The sequence below is a fragment of the Dipodomys merriami genome, unplaced genomic scaffold (genome assembly GCF_024711535.1).
Source record: "Dipodomys merriami isolate MVZ:Mamm:240054 unplaced genomic scaffold, mDipMer1.0.p SCAF_19, whole genome shotgun sequence".
Classification (NCBI taxonomy): Eukaryota; Metazoa; Chordata; class Mammalia; order Rodentia; family Heteromyidae; genus Dipodomys; species Dipodomys merriami.
Genome location: NW_027203270.1, coordinates 6,124,101 through 6,147,521, shown reverse-complemented (window position 1 = coordinate 6,147,521; position 23,421 = coordinate 6,124,101). Strand labels below are relative to the sequence as shown.

General features: G+C 34.6%; 1 protein-coding gene across 13 annotated transcripts in view; it reads left to right on the top strand.

Moving 5' to 3' along the window:
- Positions 1 to 23,421, top strand: part of Bcas3 (BCAS3 microtubule associated cell migration factor) — a 525,475-nt gene that overhangs the window by 162,777 nt on the left and 339,277 nt on the right. For 7 of the 13 annotated variants that reach the window (XM_070027089.1, XM_070027084.1, XM_070027086.1 and 4 more), the window contains exon 16: positions 20,666 to 20,816. In XM_070027089.1, coding sequence (XP_069883190.1) covers positions 20,666 to 20,816 — 151 coding nt within the window. Of the gene's footprint in view, positions 1 to 20,665; positions 20,817 to 21,411; positions 21,520 to 23,421 lie in introns of all 13 variants that reach the window. The other 6 variants (XM_070027082.1, XM_070027079.1, XM_070027083.1 and 3 more) reach the window with 1 other exon arrangement.

Genomic DNA, 23,421 nt, shown 5'->3' with positions numbered 1-23,421 from the left:
CCTTAATTCTAGGGATAAAACAGTTAACAAACTGCTTTTAATGTGCGTATAATAAGATTATCAGCTCATTTAACACACTTTCATTTATTAAACCTTGTAACAAATTTGAGACAATATAGAAATGTAGTACATTTGAGACAATATACAATTATAAAAATAGTATTTTTTTTTGTCTGTCTTGGGTACTGTCCCTGAACTTATTTGCTCAAGGCTAGTGCTCTACCACTTTTAGTTACAGCCCATCTGCTAGCTTCTTAGTATTTAATTGGAGATAGAGTCTCAGGGACTTTCTTGCCTAAGCTAGCTTCAAATGGCAATCCTCAGATCTCAGCCTCCTGAGTATCTAGGATTACAGGTGTGACCCACCTGCACCTGGCAATATTGTGCAATACTTTTTTTTTTTTATTATATAAGGATATTTGGTATCATTTAAGCATATAAAGTTTAACACTGTTTATATAACTTTAGGAATGAGTCCCATTTCCACTTATTTCTTCCAAAACATTTTGTGTCCAATGGACTAGGGCTAAGTTTATTAAGAAATATTCCTTATTTCAGAGTTAATAATCATGAGTGGTGTATTCTTTATGTATCTTCAGTTTTTACTATTTTTTCTTTTGGTGGTTTTGGGATTTGATCTTGGGGCCTTACTCTTGCTGGCAATGCTATGTTGCCCAAGCACTTCTTAACTGATTATTTTTAAGATCGTGTCTTACTTCTAGCCTAGGTAAATAATTGGAACATAGCTTGCCACCATGGTTGAGATGTATACATTATGTTTTGGCTTTTTCTGTTTAGTTGGAGCTTCATGGACTTTTCTGCCTGTTCTGGCCTGGAACTGTGAGCTTCCCAATATCTGCCTCTCATGTAGCTAGGCTGTAAAACCCCACAGTGTAGCTCTTGGCTGAGAGGGCATCTTAAATGTAAGCCTGGTCTGGCTTCGAACTGTAAATACTTCCAATCTAGTCTATGCCTCCTGATTACTGGCATGAGAAACTGGTACATGACCCTTGAGCCACTCTGCCTGGCCTTCTCTTTTTTCAGTGGAAATTTTGGGTCATAATGTGTATTTTAATTTGTTAGATAACCCTAAACTAATTCTGATAAGAATGATTCCCCCCCCCCCTTTTTTTTTTTGATCAGTTGTGGGGCTTGAACTCAGGTCTTAGGCGCTGTCCCTCAGCTCTTCAGCTCAAGGCTAGCACCCTACCACTTGAGCTACAGCACCACTTTTGGTTTTCTGGTGGTTTATTGGAGATGAGAGTCTCACGGACTTTCCTGCCTGGGCTGGCTTTGAACCGTGGTCCTCAGATCTCAGACTCCTGAGTAGCTAGGATTAGAGGCATGAGCCACTGGTGTTCTTCCACATTGTAGTGTATATCAGTACTTCATTCTTTTTATTTTTATGGTTATATTGTACTTCTTTGTATGAACACATTCTCTTGCATACCTTCAAACCTGGAAGGCACTTTGTTTGCTTCTAACTTTTGGCTGTTAGGAATTGTCTGTGATTGTATTTTTGTTTGAGTACTTCCTTACAACTCTATTGCATATTTGTCTATGTCTTAGCTTCTGTACTGACAATGTAACCTATGGCAGATGTATGTATGTATTTTCTATACAAGTTTTAGGATAGACGGAAAACAATATGTGTTCTGGGAAGAGCCTCTATAAAGAAGAAAAATAATCTTTTTTCTCTTGCTTATTTTAGTTTTATTAATATTATTTTGCTATTATTTTTATAAGAGCAGGTATTGTTCTTATGTGCTTTACTGATGACTTGTGTACTTCAAGGTTGACAGGTTTTTAGGATTAAATGTTTTTGAGAATCAGTTCTAGATGAAAACTAATTTAAAATGTAATCAGAACTTTTATATATGTATACATGTATATTTGTATATATATGTATATGCTTATATATGTATGTGTATACGTATGGTTTGCCAACTTCTAGTGGCTCATGTTTATAATTCTAGTTACTCAGGAGTGTGAGGTCTGAGGGTCATGGTTTAGCATTAGCCTAACCAACAAATCCATGAGAATCTTTAAACAACCAGCAAAATATGGGAACTTTTGCTGAATATGGTAGTCTATACCTATACAGAGGAAGGATGGTTGATAGTTTGAGGCCAGTCTGGTATAAGATGTCAATCTTGTCTGCCATTTGCAAAGCATTTTATTTTAGACCTAAGTTATTACTTACTTTTTTTTTTTTTTTTTTTTTTTTGCTGGCTCTGGGGCTTAAACTCAGTCTCTGTGTATTATCCCTGGGCACAAGGCTAGTGCTCTCCCACTTGAGCCACATTGCCACTTTTAGCTTTTTCTGAGTAGTCTATTGGAGATAAGAACCTTTAGATTTTCCTACCCTGGCTGTCTTTGAACCAAGATCCTAAGATCTCAGTCTCCTGAATAGCTAGGATGTGAGCCACTGCCATGTGACCATTAACTTACTTTTGGAGTATATTTTGGTATATGATATAGATAGAAGGGTATAATATATATGATTTCAGGGCTTTTCTCTTTGTTTTCAACTTGAACAAAATACCACCAAAGACTCTGGAAGAGTTAGTTCACATATACAGTGTGCTAGGTGGACAAGGAAAAAGCACATTTGTTGATAAATTTAGGGTTCATCTTTCTGTTCTTCCTTCTTTACTAATAAAACTGCACATACTTTTTTTTGTTGTTGTTGTTGGCTGTGGGGCCCGAACTCTGTGCCTGGGAGCTGTCCCTCAGCTCTTCGTCTCAAGGCTAGCGCTCTACCACTTGAACCACAACGCCACTTCTGGCTTATGTAGTGCTGAGGAATTGAACCCAGGGCCTCATGCATGCAAGGCAAGCACTCTACTACGGAGCCACCTTTATAGCCTTCTTTGTCAAACTTTGGACATAACCTGGTAATATTCAGGTCATCCCTGCTCTCATATATCTTCTACATCAAAGTGTAGGGAGTGATTAAATAACTGAAAGGACTTCATGTCAGTGTGTTTTTGGTTAAGATGGAAAGTATCAGACAAGGATTTTATTATTTATGAAAGGATTGTAGTTGAAGATTAATACTATACCTTTAATGCTTTCATAGCTCTCCTGCTTTTCTGGAAATCTCAACGAGATTCCACACTTTTCGATTACACTGGATCCCTTTTCAAAAGCAATGAATTTTAGAGGTATTTTCCTCTTATATACATGTGGTAAAATGTGATTATCTTAGAATTTCACCATCATTCCATGTTGCTTCCTCATTTTGGAACATAGACATTAGAGTGATGATCATTTTTCATTTTCTTTTTGTATCTTCCAAGACAAAACAAATCGGCATTGTGTTGGTTAGTTCTAAAAATGATGTATTTACAGTTCATGTGGGTAAACAGTCTCATGCTGGTTAAAACAATGTAAACCTTTGAACAGGGAGGGATTCATCTTGAAAATGAATCATGTTTTGGCGGTATTACCCTTGTTTGTCTTTGCTCTTTTTAGCTAAGTATAGGAAACTGTTAAATAACAGTTGATATAGGAGTTATTTCCTTTTTACTTCTTGGAGCCAATCCAGTTTAGGATAGGAGGTTTTCTCTCCCCCTCCCTTTTGTTCCCCTCTCCTCCTCTACTTCTCTCTCATCTTTCCCAACCCTCCTTTCCCCCTCTCTTCCTCTCTGTTTCTGCCCCTCTTTTCCTCTCCCCACTTCTCCTCCATCCCTTCCCTCCTTGCCCGCCACTCTTCTTCCCTTCCCCTTTCCTTTTTAGATGTTTAGTTTTTGAAATATATTCTTTCTAAATATTTCTTTCACTTCCTGTCTTGTCTAAACCTTAGTATGGGAGGAGTTCTTAGGTTGAGATCCATGACCCAGAATATTCACTACCCTTTAACCTAAAGTCAATCTTAACTTTCATCATGCATATGAAAACTGATATAAAATACAGTTGAAATATCTTGAAATATTATGTACATCTTCAGATATTGTTTTTTCATCATGGCTTTTAAATTATGCATGATTATATAGTAGCATTACTATTTCATTTCACTGAAAAACCAGATTCTTTTAAATATATTTGTTACTCTACTCAAATCACTTTACTCAGTGTATTTGTAATTATTTTTCTAACAAGCACAACCTCCCCAGATGGTCCAAATAATCTCTTGTGTAGAAATGATTTTATCCTTATTACACTGGCCTCCAAAAAGAAAAATTGCTTGTATTTCTGGTCATTTTGTATATTAGTTGGTAAAATTTATATTATAAGATTTTTAACATCTTTAGAATTTGTTCAAGAAAATAAATTTATATTTAAGTCATTATTTGCTGGAATGAAGAGATTGTTATTCCTGGTGACACTGCATTTCTGAATAATATATGTCAGTTGCTTTACTTCATTCAACGACTATGAGTTAGTTTTTCACTTGTCTAGCACTGCTCTGGGCTCTATGGTCCCAGCACTGAACAAAGCAGGAACATCCTTGTTCTCTTGCAACTATGGGAAAAATTAGAGAATGCCAGGAGAATAGGAAATGCCTAGAGATGATTACAATGTTAAGCTATTGTCTTGTCTCTATACCTTATTGAGAAGGTGATATTTGAGACTTGACTTGATGGGAATCAGGGGATAGTCACAGAATGGAATGGCCAGAGTAAAACCTTAAAATGAGAAGGAGCCTGGTCCAAGAATGATAAGGTGGTGAGGGTATGTGAAACCTAGAGGCCAGATGTAAAATAGGTGATGGGTTAGGGAGGCCAGATCACTCAGCCTTTGACTGGTCATAGTTCCACGGCAAGGATATGGAGGATTTTAAGAGTTAGGTTGACTATGTTTCAGCCTGATTCAAGCGAAAATCTGTGTGAACAATGTATTTTATGGCAGATACGTTAGAACAGACAAGTCTGGTAATTAGAATTTTGGCTTGAACAACTAGAGGAATAGGTTGTTGTCATTTAAGTGAAGAATGCTCTGCATAAGACAGGTCCGAGTGTGGGTCATTGCTCTCCTATGACTGACTGTTGGTTATATGGTTCTGGAGCTGACCAGAAAGGGCTAACTTATTTGTATGGTCTGTAAGGCATGAACAATATTTCAAGTCAAATACAAGAAAAGAACTCTAGGTTGTTTGAGAACCATAAGTAAGAAATGTTCTTCAATAAATAACCTAAAAAGGAAAACCAAACGTGGAGAGGCCCTATGAGAAACTTTTTCAGGGAGAAAGCAATAAGTATTGTTAAATTATTGTTATTGCTTTATGAAGACAAAAACTCGAGAAATGATTGACACAAGATAAAAAATTTAAGCTTTGGTAACAGTAGTAAAAAATAGCAAGAAATTTTTAGTAAGAAATTGGCATCTGTATGTATTAACGAGCACCAGTGTAAGAAGGAGTGGAAAATTGGGGACTGAATCTATTCCTCCAAAAATAGGAAGCCAAGAAAGAGGCAGAGTCCTCTAGGAGAGATGGCATTCCATTCATGATTTGTAAGGTGTTGTTTATGCCCCTGAGTAAATTAATTCCTGAAGCATATTCAAGTGCTAACATCAGGTTTCTAGGTCTGTACTGCTTTCCTGTTTTATTTTTCATATGTCCATTTAACCTCATCTTTCCATCCCAATTAATAATAGTCTTTTTTCTGTTAAAATACTATTGATTTTTCTGTTTTTATTTAACTTTTATCTGTAACTCCTTTCTTGCCACTCTCTATTCATGATTTGTGAACGTCTCTCATTACTAAGCTGTAAGTAACTAACTCTAAGACAATTGGAGAATCTAGAGTCCATTCTCTGACTTTTGAACTGTAATATTAGACAAATTGTTTCATCAACCTCATTTTCATATTCCTATCTGTAAAGTAAATGTAATATCAACAGCATCACATGGATGACAAGTAGATAAAGCACTAGGAATAACGCTTTGCACGTATCAAATATTTAGTAAAAACTACCTATACTGTGAGTATCTTTAGGAATATTGATGTTAATTTGACAGTGTAAGGACTGATTCATTTTTCATGTTTTTAGTTTAGTAACTATTAAATAAGTAATTCAAGTAATGAATGGATGCATTAGAATTCTGAGCCAGAATTCTTTACTAATGTTTGTAGTAAAATTGGGCTCAAAATTTACCTTAATTTGTGGTAATGTTTCTGAATTGAAAAGACACCAATATAAAACTGAAAGTAATAATCTATTTTTTCTCATTTCAACTTGAAGCATCACATTATAGTCCCTTAAATGAATATACTTTTTGTTTTGTTTTGTCAGTTCTTCATTTTAGAAAATTTCCCTGTTTGGTTCAAGAATATAGAGTTTACCATGACATAGAGGATATGAATTTGAAGAAGGGGTTCGTGCTGACTTCTTTCATTTTCTTGTTCTTGGAAGTTCCTATTTTCTTCTTAACTCATTTGTTGACATAACAAGACTTGTATTCAAGTTACTACATTTGGCATCTAAATTCCAAATTATGCTTTTTCCAAATGGAAGTTGTTCATAAGATGAGGCTTTTGGAGTAGCCTCTTTTTCTTGGACTTTTACTTTCCTTGTATCAAACCACCACTACCACCACCATCACCACTACCACCACTACCACCTCTACCCAAAACTGGCAGTATCAATTTTCTTTTCAGCATCTGTATGAAGTATTCATTTTTACCACCAAGAGTCTGTTTATAGACTTCATTTGATGGCTTATTGTAATTATTTACTTTTGGTGATCAGGAGTTTTCTTGATATAGACAACATCACAATTGTAAATAGAGACTAACGACACATTTCATTCAGCCTTTTATAGTTTCACCTACTTAAGAAAATCAGTAATAATGTGATGCTTCCATATCCCTGTTTACTTGTAGAATAAAGATTCCCATAATTTGTTTTCATTTTTGCCAAAACAATCAATCATGTGTACTGTAGCTCTGTTTTAAATTTTATGCCTCATATCACAAGAGAATATAAATAGTGAATACATGGGACATGGGGGAAAATGTCTTCTTTTGGGAGACTTTACTACTTGGGTTTTGCCTATCCCTTGTGCTTTCGTTCTTTCCTTACCTGAGATGGTTTCTTGTTTTTAAATATGTCTTTTTCTTACAAAGTTTCTCCCCTTGTCAGTTTTTAATCATTTTTCTAAAATGTTACTATTGAAGTATGGCAGTTCTGAAATTTACTATACACCTAACTCATTTAAATATCCCAAACCATTTTCTGTAGTTTATCAGAGATAGCACATGAGTTCTTTATGGAAGTGCATGGAGACAAGCAGTGTCACTATTCTAGGAGTCAAATGTCATTTGAGAACCATTAGTTGAAGGTGCTATTAAAGAACAGTACCTATTCTGTAATGGATTTTGTTAGAGCAGTTTTGCATTCAATACACATTGAGCAATTAGTATGGCTACTATTATTGTTTAGGAAAATTAATAAAAACCGGGGATGAATCTTAAGAACATTCCAGACAGCTTAGTCCTTCTAAAGTATACTTTTGAAATATAATTCTATAAAAAGGAATCATTTTTAAATGTATAATCAAATGCTATTTATGTTTTTTTTTTATTTAAAAAAAACCCTTTAAAATGGATACCAGTTAAAGTCATCAGACTTTTAGGAAAACAGATTTTTTGTTTTTATTTTTTACGACTGATGAAATCTTTTCTTTTTTCACAGTTTTGTGTTTTTTTTTCTTTTTAACATTGGCAAATCATAAACTCTTATGTTTTGAAAGTTTTATTTTTAAATGATTAATGAGAAATGCCTCTAGAGGGCAATATTTTCTCAAGTTTTCAATAATTAAGTCAAGGTAACCCTGGTATGAACTTGGGGTTCTGTGGGTGCTAATGTCTTGTTAGTTCTTATATAATCCTTCTTTCTTTTCATTATGTGATCTATGATTTATTCCTTATAGTCTTTGTAGAGAATTGGACTTTGGAAATACAGTGCTATCAGTTTATATCCCTTTTTTTAGTACTGTATCTTGATACTTTATATTCAAAAATGAGTTGTATAATTTCAGTATTCTTAGTGTGTTCTAAAATTTTATTTCTTTTATTGAATATATCCTGTGACTTAAGGACCTTTTTATCGGTACAATTTAATGTACCAAAGTGATAAGATTCCACTATTGGCTAATCTAGTAGCTAATCGCTGTCAACATGGACATTTATTATTGTTTCCTTTTATAATACTAATTTTATTCTTATGTAAGAGATAAATTGATTATACAAGTAGTTATGCCATAATTTTATGATGAAAAAGACTTTTACCCTGTACCTCTTTCATCTCATTCTAACCTTTCTGGTTTGTTTTTACCTGCTTCTGCAGATCTTGTTAATAGATATCCTATACTGAAGCCTTAACTTCTTTTTCTTTTGCCTTTTTAAATCATGAGAATATCGTTAGTTTTAATTTCTTCTTATTATGTTTCTATTTTATGCTATATATTTTTAATAAGCTTTTCCTTAATTATCACATCTTTTTCTTAGATGTCATTTAATCTCTAAGAGACACTTAAATTTTTTTTACATCTGCTTTTACTCCTTTATTATCTCCATTTTCTCAAGGTATTTATCTCCCAGTTTTTGTTTTATTTTGTAACTGATCTTTTATTTTCATATTGGAACATATTTCTTTTCTTGACTACATTATAGCTTAATTGGATACATTAAATAAAATATTGATGTCTTAGTTTCGTCAGCTTGATTAGACCAAAATAGTGACTTCAACTTTTGTTTGATCATTATTATTTATTATTCATCTTGTTTGTGTAATTTTATTCTACTCAACAAATTTAGCACTAAGAAAGTAATTGAAACTCCTTGAATTAAGGAATGGCATATTAATTTATAGGTCCTAATGACCTAGCAGAGCTGGTGATTTTATAAAGGTACTTTCAATAGTTACTACTTGTAGGTACTTTGTCTCAGGTTGGTCAGCTTGCTCATAAAGGAATTCTATCTTTTGTTCAGGGTGTTTGTGCTAGGGGGAACTAAGACTGTCTGGCAAGAAACTTTGAAGTTGGTTTTCAAGGAGTTGAAGGAGTTACATTGTTTTAGCTTGGTGATTTTAAAAACAAAATCAAGATTTGGATAATTTTTTTGCATATTGTTTGCTCCTTTTCAGCAAGGGAATAGTTAACTAAGAATTCTCCTGGTTTTTTTGCTGTAGGATTTTTGTATGGAAACATAGAGACACGATTTTTAATTGTTGAAGTGGAAAAAAACATAAAAATCAATTATCAATAATTTTGGAGAAGGGTCTGAATATTTATGTGCCTATCAAAAGGGAGATCTGAAACATTTTTTTCAATGTTTGATTGAAGAGTATGTGTCAGCTTTCTTAGAATCTGTAATAGTGCCTTAATGATAAATCCAAACAAAGAAATTTCAGATTATTGTTCTTGAGGGTAGCTGACAGGTATAGTTTAGTGGTTTAAAATCTCAGTTGGAGTTAGAAGTCTGTTGTTGATAGTTGTAATCTACAAAATGATTTTAAAAAATACTTGGGTCGGTGCTATGACAGTGTGTGTAAATTGAGACATAGAAGCTATGATGGTTTTTGCCTTAAGAGGGCGAATGACATTTTGAATTTGGACAAGGACTGGAAAAGGATTTAAGGTTCATTGAAAGAGTTATTCACATTGGTTGATGTGTTTTTGCAGGTGAGAATATTGGAGCTACAATGAGACACACCAGAGAGAAAGTACTTCAGATGGACAGAGGGATTAATGTAGGCATTGTTCCTAATGGTGGCTTCAGAAGGGATAGGCTATTTCATTTTCAGAGTAGAGAACTTACCCTGCTAAGAGTACTAAATACTGTTTAATAATAATTTACTTCTGTCTAGATTTGATATGGTTTGAAATGAGTTCATATTTCATAAAATTAAATGAAGAAAAATCCAAGATGATAGTACTGATAAGTGATAATGATAAACCATAATTAATAATCCTCTGCTTAGAGTAGAGAATTACAGGGAGTGAAGAGTCACTGTATCTCAGGAGTTATTTGTTCCAAATTGTGGGGTATCACATTGTCTGGTGCTAGTGCTCGAGAACTTTCCCAACAAGGAGTGCTTACGGATATAAGTAAATTCATGGCTGTGGTTTTGCAGAAGTAAAATTGCAAGTTCACATTATTTTATTAGATATACCAACTTTGAATTCTTTTTTTTTTGAGCAACTTTTAAAATAAATTGTTGATAATTTGGGGCAGCAAAATTAAGTATTGTTTCCTGATGAGAGGAAGTTGTAAACATATTTTGGTAGAAAGTACTTCAATATTTGGAAACTGGAAATAAAATGTTAATATAAAGGGATTTATCTTAGACCCTTTTTTTAAATCAAAAATGCTGATTTGGCCTTTTCACACTATACTCCCATCTTTGTATGGTTGTTAAAATCTGTTGCACTTTCCCATCTGAAGGAAATGCATCTTTGACACTTCTCATGACCTGAGTCATGATGCTGAAATAGAGCCAGAAAATATTCTTAACAGTCATGGGTAATAAGAAGGAAAGCTTCCGTTAGTGAGTTGGGGGGAGGGTGGACTTGACAAACTGGAGGTTGAGGGGAGAAGAGAGTTCTTGCTATTTTAGTTTTTATCTCCTTGATTATTAGGAGAGTTGCTGACATTTCATTGCTTTATTTGTTATTTAGTACAGTCAGTACTTTGGTTTTAACATTTAATTGTTTCACAAGTATATGGTGATTAATGTAATCCTTATAGTTCTATTACTGTTAGATTATTTTTGTATTATCCATGCATAAGGAAATATGCTTAATATATTGCAATTAGTTCGGTTTATCTTATGATAGTAAAATTACTTTAATTTCTGAATAAATTATTTGTACATTGATAGTTTATATAAATCTTTTGATGTATATAATGCATAAATTATATAATCTCCCCCGTGTGTGTGTGTGTGTGTGTGTGTGTGTGTGTGTGTGTGTGTACATTGTGTGTTCTGTTATGATATAATGTTAATTGTGAGATAAAGATGGGAGTGGAAAGTATTGTTGAGAAATAAGTTTAGTGAGGTGTTATGCTAGGGAGCTAATTGTGTCCTAAATTGGCTATATGGTGTTTGAATTTTGCTCAAAGCTCCCCCCAACTTCCCTCACCCCTGACTATCTTCTCTCAAGTTTCAGTACTGTACGTGAGCTTAGTTTAGAGGAGTGAGGAATTTGAGAGTGTTTCAGTATGCATGGTTTGGTAGTAGTTTGGATATTACAATGATCTTTCCACTCATTACATTTATTTGTACATAGATTGAGGTCCCCTGACCTCAAATAGGGTTATGTTGAGATATATATATATATATGTTATATTTTCTGGTGTTTTTACTTTTTTCTATTTAAAACTATACTTAATATCTAAAATGAGTTAAACATTATTAATGTTTCCAAAATATTAAGAACATCAGCTCTTAAATATTTTTTTTAATCCCAGATTCTTCTAAAACAAGGTTGATGAACTTCCTGTTTTTAGGTAGAATATTTTATTCATTAAGATTTGGTTCTATTCAGGCTTATAAATAAAGCCGATTAAGGTTCAGTTATGTGATACTTTCTATATTTTCACCCATTTTCTTTGTTTTGTAAACGTTATCCCATTTTGTGTGGTTGCTTTTTATAATTATTCCAGTTCTTAACTCATCTTGTATGCTAATCTTACCTCTTTCCACCTTGGTTTTTGAGACTCACTGCCCTTTTGGTAGAGTGGAAACTATACTTGGTCTACATATGCAGTTGGAAGTAATGCTTATTTCTTTAGTGCTTTTGCTTCTATGTCTCAAGTCTTTAACTGGTTGAATTTGTGTTAGCTTTAAGAACAGAAAAATACTTAAGCTTACATGTTGTATTAGGGAGGAATAACGATCAGGTAAGAATAAATTCCTTTTCCATAGGAAAGGACACCCTCACAAATAATTACTTCTTACTTAGAATTTTCTCAGTAATTTAAAAATAATTACTACAAAATCATTTGTTTTAATTCTTGTCGCAGTTATTAAGTCCCTCTCCTGTCTATTACTCAGGCTACTTTGTATTTAGTAGAATGAAGTAATGACAGTGTTATTAATAACCCAATTCCCCATCTTGTAAAGAAATTCAATTTTTTTTAAAAAGCCTGTTTTGTTGGCAATTTATCTTCCAACAGTTCTCTTTTTTCCTGAAGTACTCAAGAATAATGTCTGTGGTGAAATGAAAAGTTACTTGGAAAGAACAACAAGTGTTTTTGTGATACATATAAATTGCCATGTTTTTACTTTGTGCCTCCAAAATAATTATTAGCAAGAACAAATCAAATCAAAATTGCCCTTGAACATTTTGTCTTTAATTATGTCTCCTATTTGTTTTCTTACTAGTGTTCTAAAATATGGGTGTGTGCCTACATGTATATAACATTCCTTCTCTTTTAATTGTGTGTTCTCTTCTCCTTGGCTCCTGTGAACAAGCATTGCTTCCGCCCAGCTTGCTATGTAGGTCAGAAGGCACTGTTTCTCACCAGGGCGCTGCTGTTTCCTTTTCCTACTCTAGCAGATTACAGATTATACTGGAACATGCCTGAGAAAAGGTCAAAAAGGAGGGTGAAAGTCCTGGAACTGCAGCTGGGAAGCTTGTCGTTCTCATCTAGGAAAGGGGAAGTGGGAGATAGAGGCTCCCATCCAACCAAAAACAACCTACATGCAGGAAATTCCTACTTGCACTGGGTACTTTGTATGAGTTCTCAAAGGCTTTATTTGGTTTTGATTAAATAAGTATTCAGAGTTATATTGAAGAAGCTTTCATGTTAAATTAGATGGAGAGCAAGAACTCAGCAGTGTTTTTAACTTTATGGAGCCTAAATATACAGTGATTGTTTCAGAACATGCTACCATTATACTTCTTTGACTGAGTAAAGAAGTAAAAGCTTTTCAACTACAGAACTAGCTTTAACTTCTTGGTAAGTTTTGCATCTCTATGATTCCATAGAGGATATTAAGAGCAGACTGAAAGTTTTGGTTTTTGGTGGAATGTATAATGTTCACACACAGCCCTTATATAGATCTTGTTACTCAGTTTTTGTGTTGGAATAATAGATTATAGGGAATGAAGTTTTTATACATGCTAGATTAGGGAATGTTTGAAAGGACAAAGATAATAGAAATACTTGTGAATGGGGTTGTTTCTGTAGGTTTTTCTCCTCTGGGGTGCCAGGGATCCTCATTGATATTGGATTTCATGGGCCTCATTAATCCAATTGTAGGCCACTGACTAGGAATCTTATATCATAGAACAACAGTGGATCTTTTTGATAAGTGTGTAGAGAGGTGATAAGACTAGAATTTGATACAGTTGAAGGCAGTCTAGTACACTGAGTGATAGGACTGTCTGTCTATCCTAAGCCTTCTGAAAAGTGGAGTTCTTGGAGGGAATCAAATCTGTGTCCCTGATGGGAAGGACTCTTGTAATAGTGTTCACTCAGAGGGCGCCAATAATACTGCCTCTTTCTTTCCTTTTGCGCCTTTGCAAATGGATCTTTAGCATTTCTGAAGCTATTTTTCCTGAAATACTCAATGAATGATAGTATGCTCTGTTTGGCCCATGTTATTCCATTACTGTGTTTATTACTTTCTTCTTCATTCTTTAAGAGTCTTCCTTGAACCCATTGGCAGCAACCTTTAGCTTATTCCTCCAAAGACATATAACAACATTTTATCTAATCTCATTGATATGCTCTCTTTTAAGGTAATTTCTGATCTAAAACTATCATCCTTTGATTTCTTAATGTTATTTTTATTGGAGTATTCTTGTTTCATAGTATGATAGAATAGTGAAATTTTTTTTTTTTTACAAATTTGAGAAGGGACATATAATTTAATTTTCTTTTTCCTCTTGTTTGTATTGAAGAACATATAAATTCATACATATGTACTCAAAATATGTACTTAAGGTACCTTAAGTATTTAGCATAATGTGAAATGTTGGTCCATATCAGGGTCTTGCTTGCTTTAGAAGTTTCTTGCAGTTGGCAGTTTGCCACGTTTGCATGTTCTCACATCACTGCATTCAGAAGCTAAGAATACCAACCTGGCAGCTTCTGCACAGAGGGTAAAGATAAAACAGAAGGAATCTAGCTTTCCAGCCACATTACCTGGGAGCTGCTGCTGATGTCTTTTCCACAAATGTCCAAGTTTGTCAAAGCCCAGTAAATCTTGGAAAGTTTATTTTCCTTGTAGCATCTGTGTTTTATAATGGGTCTTTTAATTTGTTTTTACTTTGTCTGCAGGGATTTCTTTTGTCCGGAGTTTTCAGACTCTGTCTTTTTTTTTTCTCCTGTGGAAGTGAGTCTGTTAATGATGACTGGTTTGGGAATATGCTTTTCTGCAAAGCTGACCTGACAGGCTGTTCTCCCAGTGCAGCAACAAAGCCCATTGTTATTTTCTCTGTTCACTTTTATCCTCAATTCATTTTCCTCTGCTTTTATAGCATAAATGGTCTGAGAAAATGTAATCTGTGACAGTGCATAAATAAAAGTGGCATTTAGAAATTAACAAAACTTTTAGTGAACAGTTTACACCATGTCCGTCTCACCTTTGTGAATGGCAGGATTGTATGTTAGTGTGGAGATATGTAGAATACTAGAATACCTACAGGTATTCCTTTTCCTAAAGGTAGTGAGAGTAGTGGGAGAGAACAGATGTTGTCTTAATTGCTTATTCCAGGATGCAAATTTGTTCACAATCAACACAGAAAACCAGTGTTTGAGCTCCATCTGAACTATTCTGGCTTAGTATTCCATATATAACATGAAAAATAATAACAGCCACCACAACCTGAAAATAGAACAAACCCAAAATATCATTGCATTCGTGATCAAGGAGTGTTTTATGAAATCCTGATTTTTAAATGATACTCAGTTTTCAAATAGAATCTTTAGTTTAATGAGAAGTAATTTTGAATTTGGGATTTTTCCCCCCCTTAAGAAGAGCCCATCTATCATAAGGATTGGTTGCCCTCTGAAGGATCAAAGATCCAATGGATTTGGATAAAGACTCAAAGCTTGAAGGCTAATGCAAGTTTATCTATGTGGACTCAACCCCCTAAAAACTGGGATGAGAGTCTTAGAAGAGCTTATTTTCTCATGAGAGTTTTGGGACTTCCTCTGTCTGGTTGTGCCAGAAATACTGTGAGAATATCCATTCTCATGGCATTTGTCACTTATAGGTCCTTGTCCCAGCTGGAGTTGGAAAGTATAATGGTGTGTGAAATATTTTATGTATCTTAAGGCTTCATGAAGTCTACTCCTAAAATGGCAATTTAACATCCTCTGCTATGTCCATTCTAGTGACAATAGTAAAGATAAGAGGATTAGAGGAGGTGATCTATTTTTTTCCTGATTCTGTTTACTTCATCATTACTATCATATAGTCCTGAGAGAAAGCACAATGAAGATGGAAAATAGGGAAAGACTTTACTTCAAATGTAAGACGGTCACTACAGGTTTCTTCCTGCTGAAGCTTGGAGCTTGTGGTTTAATGAAATGTCCTGCAATAGAAAATTTTGGCTAGATTTTAACCCCAGGGAAGCTGTCAAGTTTGAGGCTCGTTCGCCTAATCAATACAAGACTAAGCTGGGCAATAAAAGAAAAAGACTCTAGTCATTTGGTTTTCTATTTATTTACTGCACCCACTCCTGTGCTTTAAGAGTCTGAACTCGGGACCCTTCACTACCACTTGAGCTAGGCTTTCAACACTTCTTGTCTTAGTTATTTTACATATATTTTCCTTTACTTTTTGCCTGAGCAGGCATCGGACCATAATCCTTACCTGTGTGTGCTAACATCCCCCACTCATTTTTTTTTTTTGGGGGGGCAGTCATGGGGCTTGAACTCAGGGCCTGGGAGCTGTCTCTCAGCTCTTCAGCTCAAGGCTAGTGCTCTACCACTTGAGCCACAGCATCACTTCCGGTTTTCTGGGTGGTTTATGGGAGATAAGAGTATTACAGACTTTTCCTACCTTGGCTGGCTTTGAACCGTGATCCCCGTATCTCAGCCTCCTGAGTAGCTAGGATTTCAGGTGTGAGCCACTTGCGCCTGGCTCCCCTACTCATTTTGTTGAGATTGGGTCTTGATAACTTTCCTTGGCTGGCCTCAGACAGCAGTCCTTCCTATTTCCTGAGTATGTGGGATTACAATTATGAATCTTTTTTTTTTTTTAAAGACAAAGTATTACTGGGTAGCCATTACTGCCTCAACCTCCAGTGTACTGGGATTACAAGTATGTACTACCAACATGGACCCTTTTGAAATACTTTGAGTGTCCTGAAAATTTTTTTTATAGATCCTACAGCTATATTTTTCTCTTACTGGTTTATATTAGTTCTACATAGGAGATTTCATGGTTACGTATTCAATTCATTTAGCAAACATTTATTGAATTATTAATTATTATATGTCTACAAGTGATATTTCTTGTGTATACTAGGCCCCTCATTTTACTAACTCTGGATATAATTGTTCCTTCCTTCTTTTCTTTCTTTCGTTCTTTCTCTTTTTTCTTTGTCTCTTTCTTACTCATCCTTTCTCTTATTCTCTCTCTCCTCTGTTCCTTTTTCTCTCTTTGGTTCTCTCTCTTTTTCTTTTTCTCTTTCTTTTTTATCTGTGCCCATACTAGGGCTTGAACTCTGGGCCTGGGTGTTGTCCATTAGCTTTTTCACTTAAGGTTGGTGTTCTACCATTTGAGCCACTCCTCTACTTCCAGCTTTTGCTGGAAAGTTTCATGGACTTTCCTGCTTGGGCTGGCTTCAGACTGTGATCCTCAGATATCAGCCTCCTGTATAGCTTGGATTATAGTTAAGAGTCACTTGTGCCAGGCTTCATAAATTTTTCTATTTGTTCTTTATTTATTTGTAGCAAAAACCGGAAGATACGAGTTTGTTACTGCATGCTCATATTTATGTGTTTTTTCTTTTCAAGGTTTCCTTTAAAACAATAATAAAGACAAATGCTTTGTCTTTTTCTCTGAAACATTTTTATGATATTCTTATTAGCTCAGGCCAATTTTTTTCTTTCTTTAAAAAAAATTTTTTTTTTTTGAGGCTTGAACTTGTCTGGGCACTCTTCCTGAGCCTCTTTGTGCTCAAGGCTAATGCTCCCACTTGAGCCACAGCACTACTTCCACCCTTTTCTTGGAGATGAGTCTCATAGACTTCCTTTCCTAGGCTGGCTTTGAACCATGATCCTCAGATCTCAGCCTTCTGAGTAGCTAGGATTACAGGTATGAGCCACTGGCACCAAGCTTATATATATATATATATGAGCTGAGGTCCAAACTCAGGGCCTTGCACTTGCCAGGCAAGTACTTGAGCTAAATCCCCCAGTCCCTCAAAAAACATTTTAAAAAAATGTTCACAATACTATTGTTTGCCTGTGGCTGTGTAGTCTGGTATGTACCTGTCATTATAGACTATTTTATGATTTTTATTTTTGTTAATCTGTTATTCCCTCTTATATTATAAAATCTTTGTAGGTCCATGGACTTACTCATTCCAAATTCATAATAGAGCTTTGTCCTTACCAACCCCTGTTGATCGAAACCTTTGATTGGTATAATCTCTCATTTCTTATATCTTCCCTCAGTCCTATGCTTTACATCTCTGTACTAGAGCAATCACCTCCATCATTCCCCATATTATTATTATTTCTTCTTCTCCTCCTCCTCCTTCTCTTCCTCCTTCTTCTTTTTCCTCTTCTTCCTCTTCCTGCTGCTGCTGTTGCTGCTGCTGCTGCTCCTCATCCTCTTCTTCGTCTTTGTCTTTGTCTTCCTCTTCGTCTTTTTTGGGCCAGTCCTGGGTCTTAAACTCAAGGCCTAGGCACTGTTCCTGAGCTTCTTTTGCTCATGGCTAGCATTCTACCACTTGAGCCTAAGCACTGCTTCTTGCTTTTTCTGTTTATGTGGTACTGAGGAATCAAACCCAAGGGTTCATGCATGCTAGGCAAGCACTCAGCCCCAATTCCAGGCCCCTTCCCCATAATTATTTTTTATTAAGGACTACCAAATTTAGTAGCTATTTGCTTACTAAATTTTCCATTGACCATTTAATTAGCATACTTAAAAATTTTAAATGTGTATAACATTACAAATACACATTAGGTATCATGTAATATTTTCACATGTATATACTGGAGGTTTCATGTGACTGTCTGTTCATTCCTGCTTTCATTGTGGTGAAAATATTGAAACGAACTCTTCTAGAATTTTGAAATATACAGTATATCATGAGATTCTTATCCTTTTTTGTTTTTTAAAATAGTTTTATTATCATGGGTTTTTATAAAGGAGTTATAAAGAAGAGGTTTATGAGTATAGTATATCTTGTTCAGTGTCACTCCTTTTAATATTCTCATTCATCCTTCCCAATCCCACTTCCATTATTTTAAAAAAAATTATTCTTATTCTTTTAAAGAGAACTTAATTCCTTGCTGAGTAAATTTCCCCCATCTCTCTCAGCCTCATATGGTCAACTATGACAGCAACGTTTATCGAGTAAGATCATGTACTACTTGTTTTTGTCTTATTTAAGTTAACGTAATCATCTGTTTTCATTCATGTTAGACCAAATGAAAGGATTTCATTATTTTATATGTCTGAATAGTATTCCATTTCATAAACTGTCACATTCGTCAGTTGATAGACATTCTAGATTATTTTTATTTCTGGCCATTGCAAAAACAGCTGTAGTAAACATGGGAGTGGAAATGTCTCTCTCACATTATTTCCTTTAATATCTATAACTACAAATGAGATTTCTGGACCAATTAAAAGTTCTGTTTGTTGTTATTATAAAGTTATGTGACTGAACCTTGCTATGTAGTACAGGCTGGCCTCAAACTAACCGCCTAAGTAATGTCAGCATTCAGATTACAGGTGTACACCAACATTTTTATAGCTCAGTTTTGATTTTTTTCCTATGCCATTTTCTATAATGGCTGTAGTAATTTCTGACTCCACAAACAGATCAAAGATTTCTCTTCTTCACATCCTTGCCAGTGTAAGGCCTTCTACTTCATTCTTTCTACTCAAGATGGTTCATTGGTGGGTTTTGTCTGTGTGTGTGTCCATCCATCCATAAAACATTTGTAGTATTCTATTTTCATAATAATAGCATTGGTATTTTAATAGGGTAAAATATTTTAATAATATTGAATCTTCCAATCTATGAGCATATAATGTCTTTCCACTTTTCTGTGTCTTTTGATTTTTTTTCCCTATCATTCTTCTCTTGTGTTCGCCCTTCCTTTCTTCTTTTCAGTGGTACTGAGTTTTGAACTCAAGGCCTCTCATAGATTTTTTTCACTTCTTCGGTTATATTTATTCCTTAGTATTTTTATAGGCATTTTTTTGCTCTCTGTTAGACAATTTTCTATGAATGAATAAAAATGATAGTGATTTTTTAGATCACATTTATACTTTTTTCATTGAGGTTATGGTTAGGCTTGGCTATATAACTCACTGGCAGAGTGCTTATATAGCATGTTTAGTTTCCTAGGTTGATCCATAATGCTGAATTTTTTTGAAGTGATGTTTATAAACTGCTTGCCAAAATTATAATATATGTCGGATAATGCCCCTGTAAATATAACCATGAGCATAAAATCTGCACAAACATACTTTACTTTCTCTGATGTGTACTGTGTTCTAGACAGAAACTAACACATAAACACAGACCATAAGAGTATAGAGGACAAACTCTCAAGTATTGATTGAGAATATACTATCTGGCTAGATTGAACGGTCTCAACTACTGTGTATGCTACCCCATATCCTATTTTGAGATTAGAGTGAGGAGTGATTATTGTAAACCACCGTATTTAGAATTTCTCAACAGATAACTTTATTTTTAGTTCCCACTCTGTGTGTGTGTGTTTGTGTGTGTGTGTTTGTGTGTGTGTGTGTGTGTGTGTGTGTGTGTTTCTATATCCCAGAACCACTGGGGTTGTTGCTTTTTCTAGGAAGATAGTATACCACTTAAGCTACACACCCCAGATCTTTCTTTTAGTTTATTTTTTGGAGAAAGTCTTTTATTTTTTGCCTAGCCTAACTGTAATCCTATGTATACTTCTTCATAGCTTCAATGACACATCTACATCTCCACATACAGCTCTCTATTAGTTGACATAGAGTCTCACTAATATTTTACCTGGTTTAGCCTTGAACTGCCATCTTTGGAATCTCTAACTCCTGAGTAGCTAAGATCACAGATGTGAGCCACTGTGTACTCACTTTCCCTTCTTTATTTCTCAGTTCCTAGTCCTGGGTAAGGATGGTTGCCTGTACTTCCCTAAATTTATTTATAGATGCCACAAAATACCCATCAAAAGGCCAATTAGGTTCTTTTTCAGAAATTGACAGAGTGTAGATGAAAGCAGTCAGTTTTGTTGATGTGGTGATCCATCTGAGATGAAGACTAACCATGACTGGTTTTAGAAACATAAGGAATTCATCCTTTGCTTGCTGAGACTGAAATCTGTAAGCAAGTCACATTTGTTACCAGAATACTTTGTTTCTTCCAATCCATGTAACTTTCTCTTGGTATCAGTGCTGTATTTGCTACTTTTAACTGATGACCTTTACCTAATGGAGTTAGTGAAATCCTGACCAGAGGTAGGGAAGTTTCTATTCATGATACTTGTCTTTGTCTTTCTCTTGGTAGGGAAATTGAACAGCCAAGACTCTTACAATAATTTTACCAACAACAATCCCGGCAATCCTCGGCTTTCTCCTCTTCCCAGCTTGATGGTAGTGATGCCTCTTGCACAAATCAAGCAGCCAATGACATTGGGGACCATCACCAAGCGAACAGGGTAAGGTCTCTTGGTGCTTTTTTTTCACAGCTGTTTTGGAGGGTTGAATAAAAATGAAACCTACTTTTTCTTTGTATGGTTTTGATTATGTTTTTCGTTTCTAGCCCATATGAGCCTTAATGGCAGCAGATTAAGTACAAAGTATAGAACGAGCACAAACATACTCAAACACAGCCATGTACACCCACCCACAGAAAAAAAAACAAAGCAGTGACAAGTTGTGAAAACTAGTATTGCTAATAAAAACCAGATCCATTGACTCAGTCTTTTGCTTGCTCATTCTATGCCTGATAGTAGTTTGATTTTCTTGGCTCTTACCAACATGATTGGGATTTAATATGACTTACAAATTTTGACAGACACAAGTAATAGGAAAGAACTCTAAATGACAACCATGTTTCAAGTACTTTATAAAACTCATGTTGAAATTCAATGTGTATATTTACCTCTACATACTTATATTACTATATCTTTTGTCAGTGTGAAGACAATGATATTCAAAACTTGGTTTCTAAGATTTGGGCTTTTTTCATGATGGCTCCTTAAGATCCTTAAAGACTTAATAACTCACTTGATTTTTTTGTGCTTATTTTAGCTATTTAAAAAATTTTCTCGGCCAGGCATGTTGGCTCATGCCTATAAACCCAACTACCTTGAGGCGGAGATCAGGAGGATCACAGTTCGAGGCCAGCCCAGGCAAAAAGTTAGTGTGACCCCATCTCAACTCAGAAGCCAGGCATGGTAATTTATGTCTGTAATCCCAGCTATTTGGAGGCCATAGGTAGGAGAATCAAGGTCCAGCTCTGCCTAGGCCACAAATAAACACAAACAAATATAATTTAAAAAACTGTGAAAGTCTATGTGGAAATTAACTAAAGCAATATATATATATGTGTGTATGTATATGTATGTGTGGTGTATATATATTTATATATATATGTCATAGCTTACGAGCAGTGCCTGTCTTGCCAGGTGTGAGGCCCTGTATTCAAACCCCAGGACCATCAGAAGGAAAATTTCTACCTGTTAGGATTATAAAGTTATTATTTTCTGATATAATTATAAGTCACCGGGTAGCTATTTATGAATAACTCTGAAAAATCAGCATTTTAGTATGTTATACCTATATGTCAATAGCTAGATTACTTGTTTTCCTTAGTAAACAATTTTGATATTCAATGAGATTAGAAATTTAACAAATTGAACATTAAAATCCTTTATTAAAATAGTCAGGAGAAAGCCCTGTTTGGGCTTCATATAACCTGTGAGATCTTCCCAATGATATAAATAGATTCAACTATTTGTTGATACTTTTTAAATCTAGTGCTAATGTTAAAAGTGTTCATAGAAGTCTCTTGTATGAGAAAAATGCTCAGCCTTCTCAACAAGTTTTTTGAAATCCAGGTATAATAGAAATTAAGCCTAAGCCTAGGAATTTGTATATAATATAGTCCCATGGCTGTATGAAAAATGATTTTGCATATACTGACATGGTATATCCCAAATCATATTGTATATCAGTCTAGTTGCTTGTACATCTTTTATATCATTGGGTTTATTAGAAATTTAATTTTAAATAGAATGTTTACCTTCTTTTCTTCTGGTATATTTTAAATTGTGTTGATTATGATAGTTATGGATTAGGAAAGGATTAGCTTTCATTGTGATTATAAGCTTATCTTTTCATTTTGTATAATGATGTATTCCCTAGTTGTAGAATCAGAGGTTCTAAATCCCCATACTGAACTGTCAAGTTCTGTTACTTGCTGTAGTTAGTAAGTTGTATTCTTTTATTCATCCCAGGATTGTACAGTTCTACCAGTTTTTTGTCATTCCTGAATCTAAGTTTAAGCATCTTCAAAGTGGTTGTAATTTAATTGTCTATAACTTAATTTTACATTGAGATCAAGGGTAATATAAGAATTTTGTTTCTGAAGTTTCTTGGAGACGAGCATTTTCTTGTGTTGTGTTTCTGATATATGTTTCTTTTTGTTGTTTTCAGCATAAGATTTATAAGCCCTATGTCTTATAATACACAGAATTAGTACTCTGTAGTTGTTTTCCACAATGATTCTGAGAGATTATTACTGAAGTTATGCATAAAATGATATCATGTTAGAATTTAATTAAAATATGTATGTTCAGGTCTGGACTGTAATTGCTTTTGTTTATTTTGGAGCTTTTATACTCTGCTCCTTTCTTATTATATACACTTTCATATATATTAATGATAAAAGTGGATTTTAGTTTTACTATCTCTTTTGAAATGCATAATGTATGATACTTGCTGAGCGGATTTTTTTCCTCATCAGTTTTCAAGTTATTTTATTTCTGCTAAGTTTAAAAATTTGTTTTCAAGGTCTTCTGTTCAAGTGTTTGGAGAGAATAATTCATACAGTCTTAAAAGTAGTATTTGGTTTTAGATTTTTGAGAAAATTTCAGATTGACAAAGCATTGTAAGACTAGAAATAAGAATTCCTGTATGTCTACATTTCCACTATGTTGAGCTTGAACTATTTGCTCAGTCAATATTTGCCTTGTCTTACTCTTCCTGTAAGCACACCAGTAAACCATTGTTTGCCCCATTGTTGCAGAGTAACTTGCA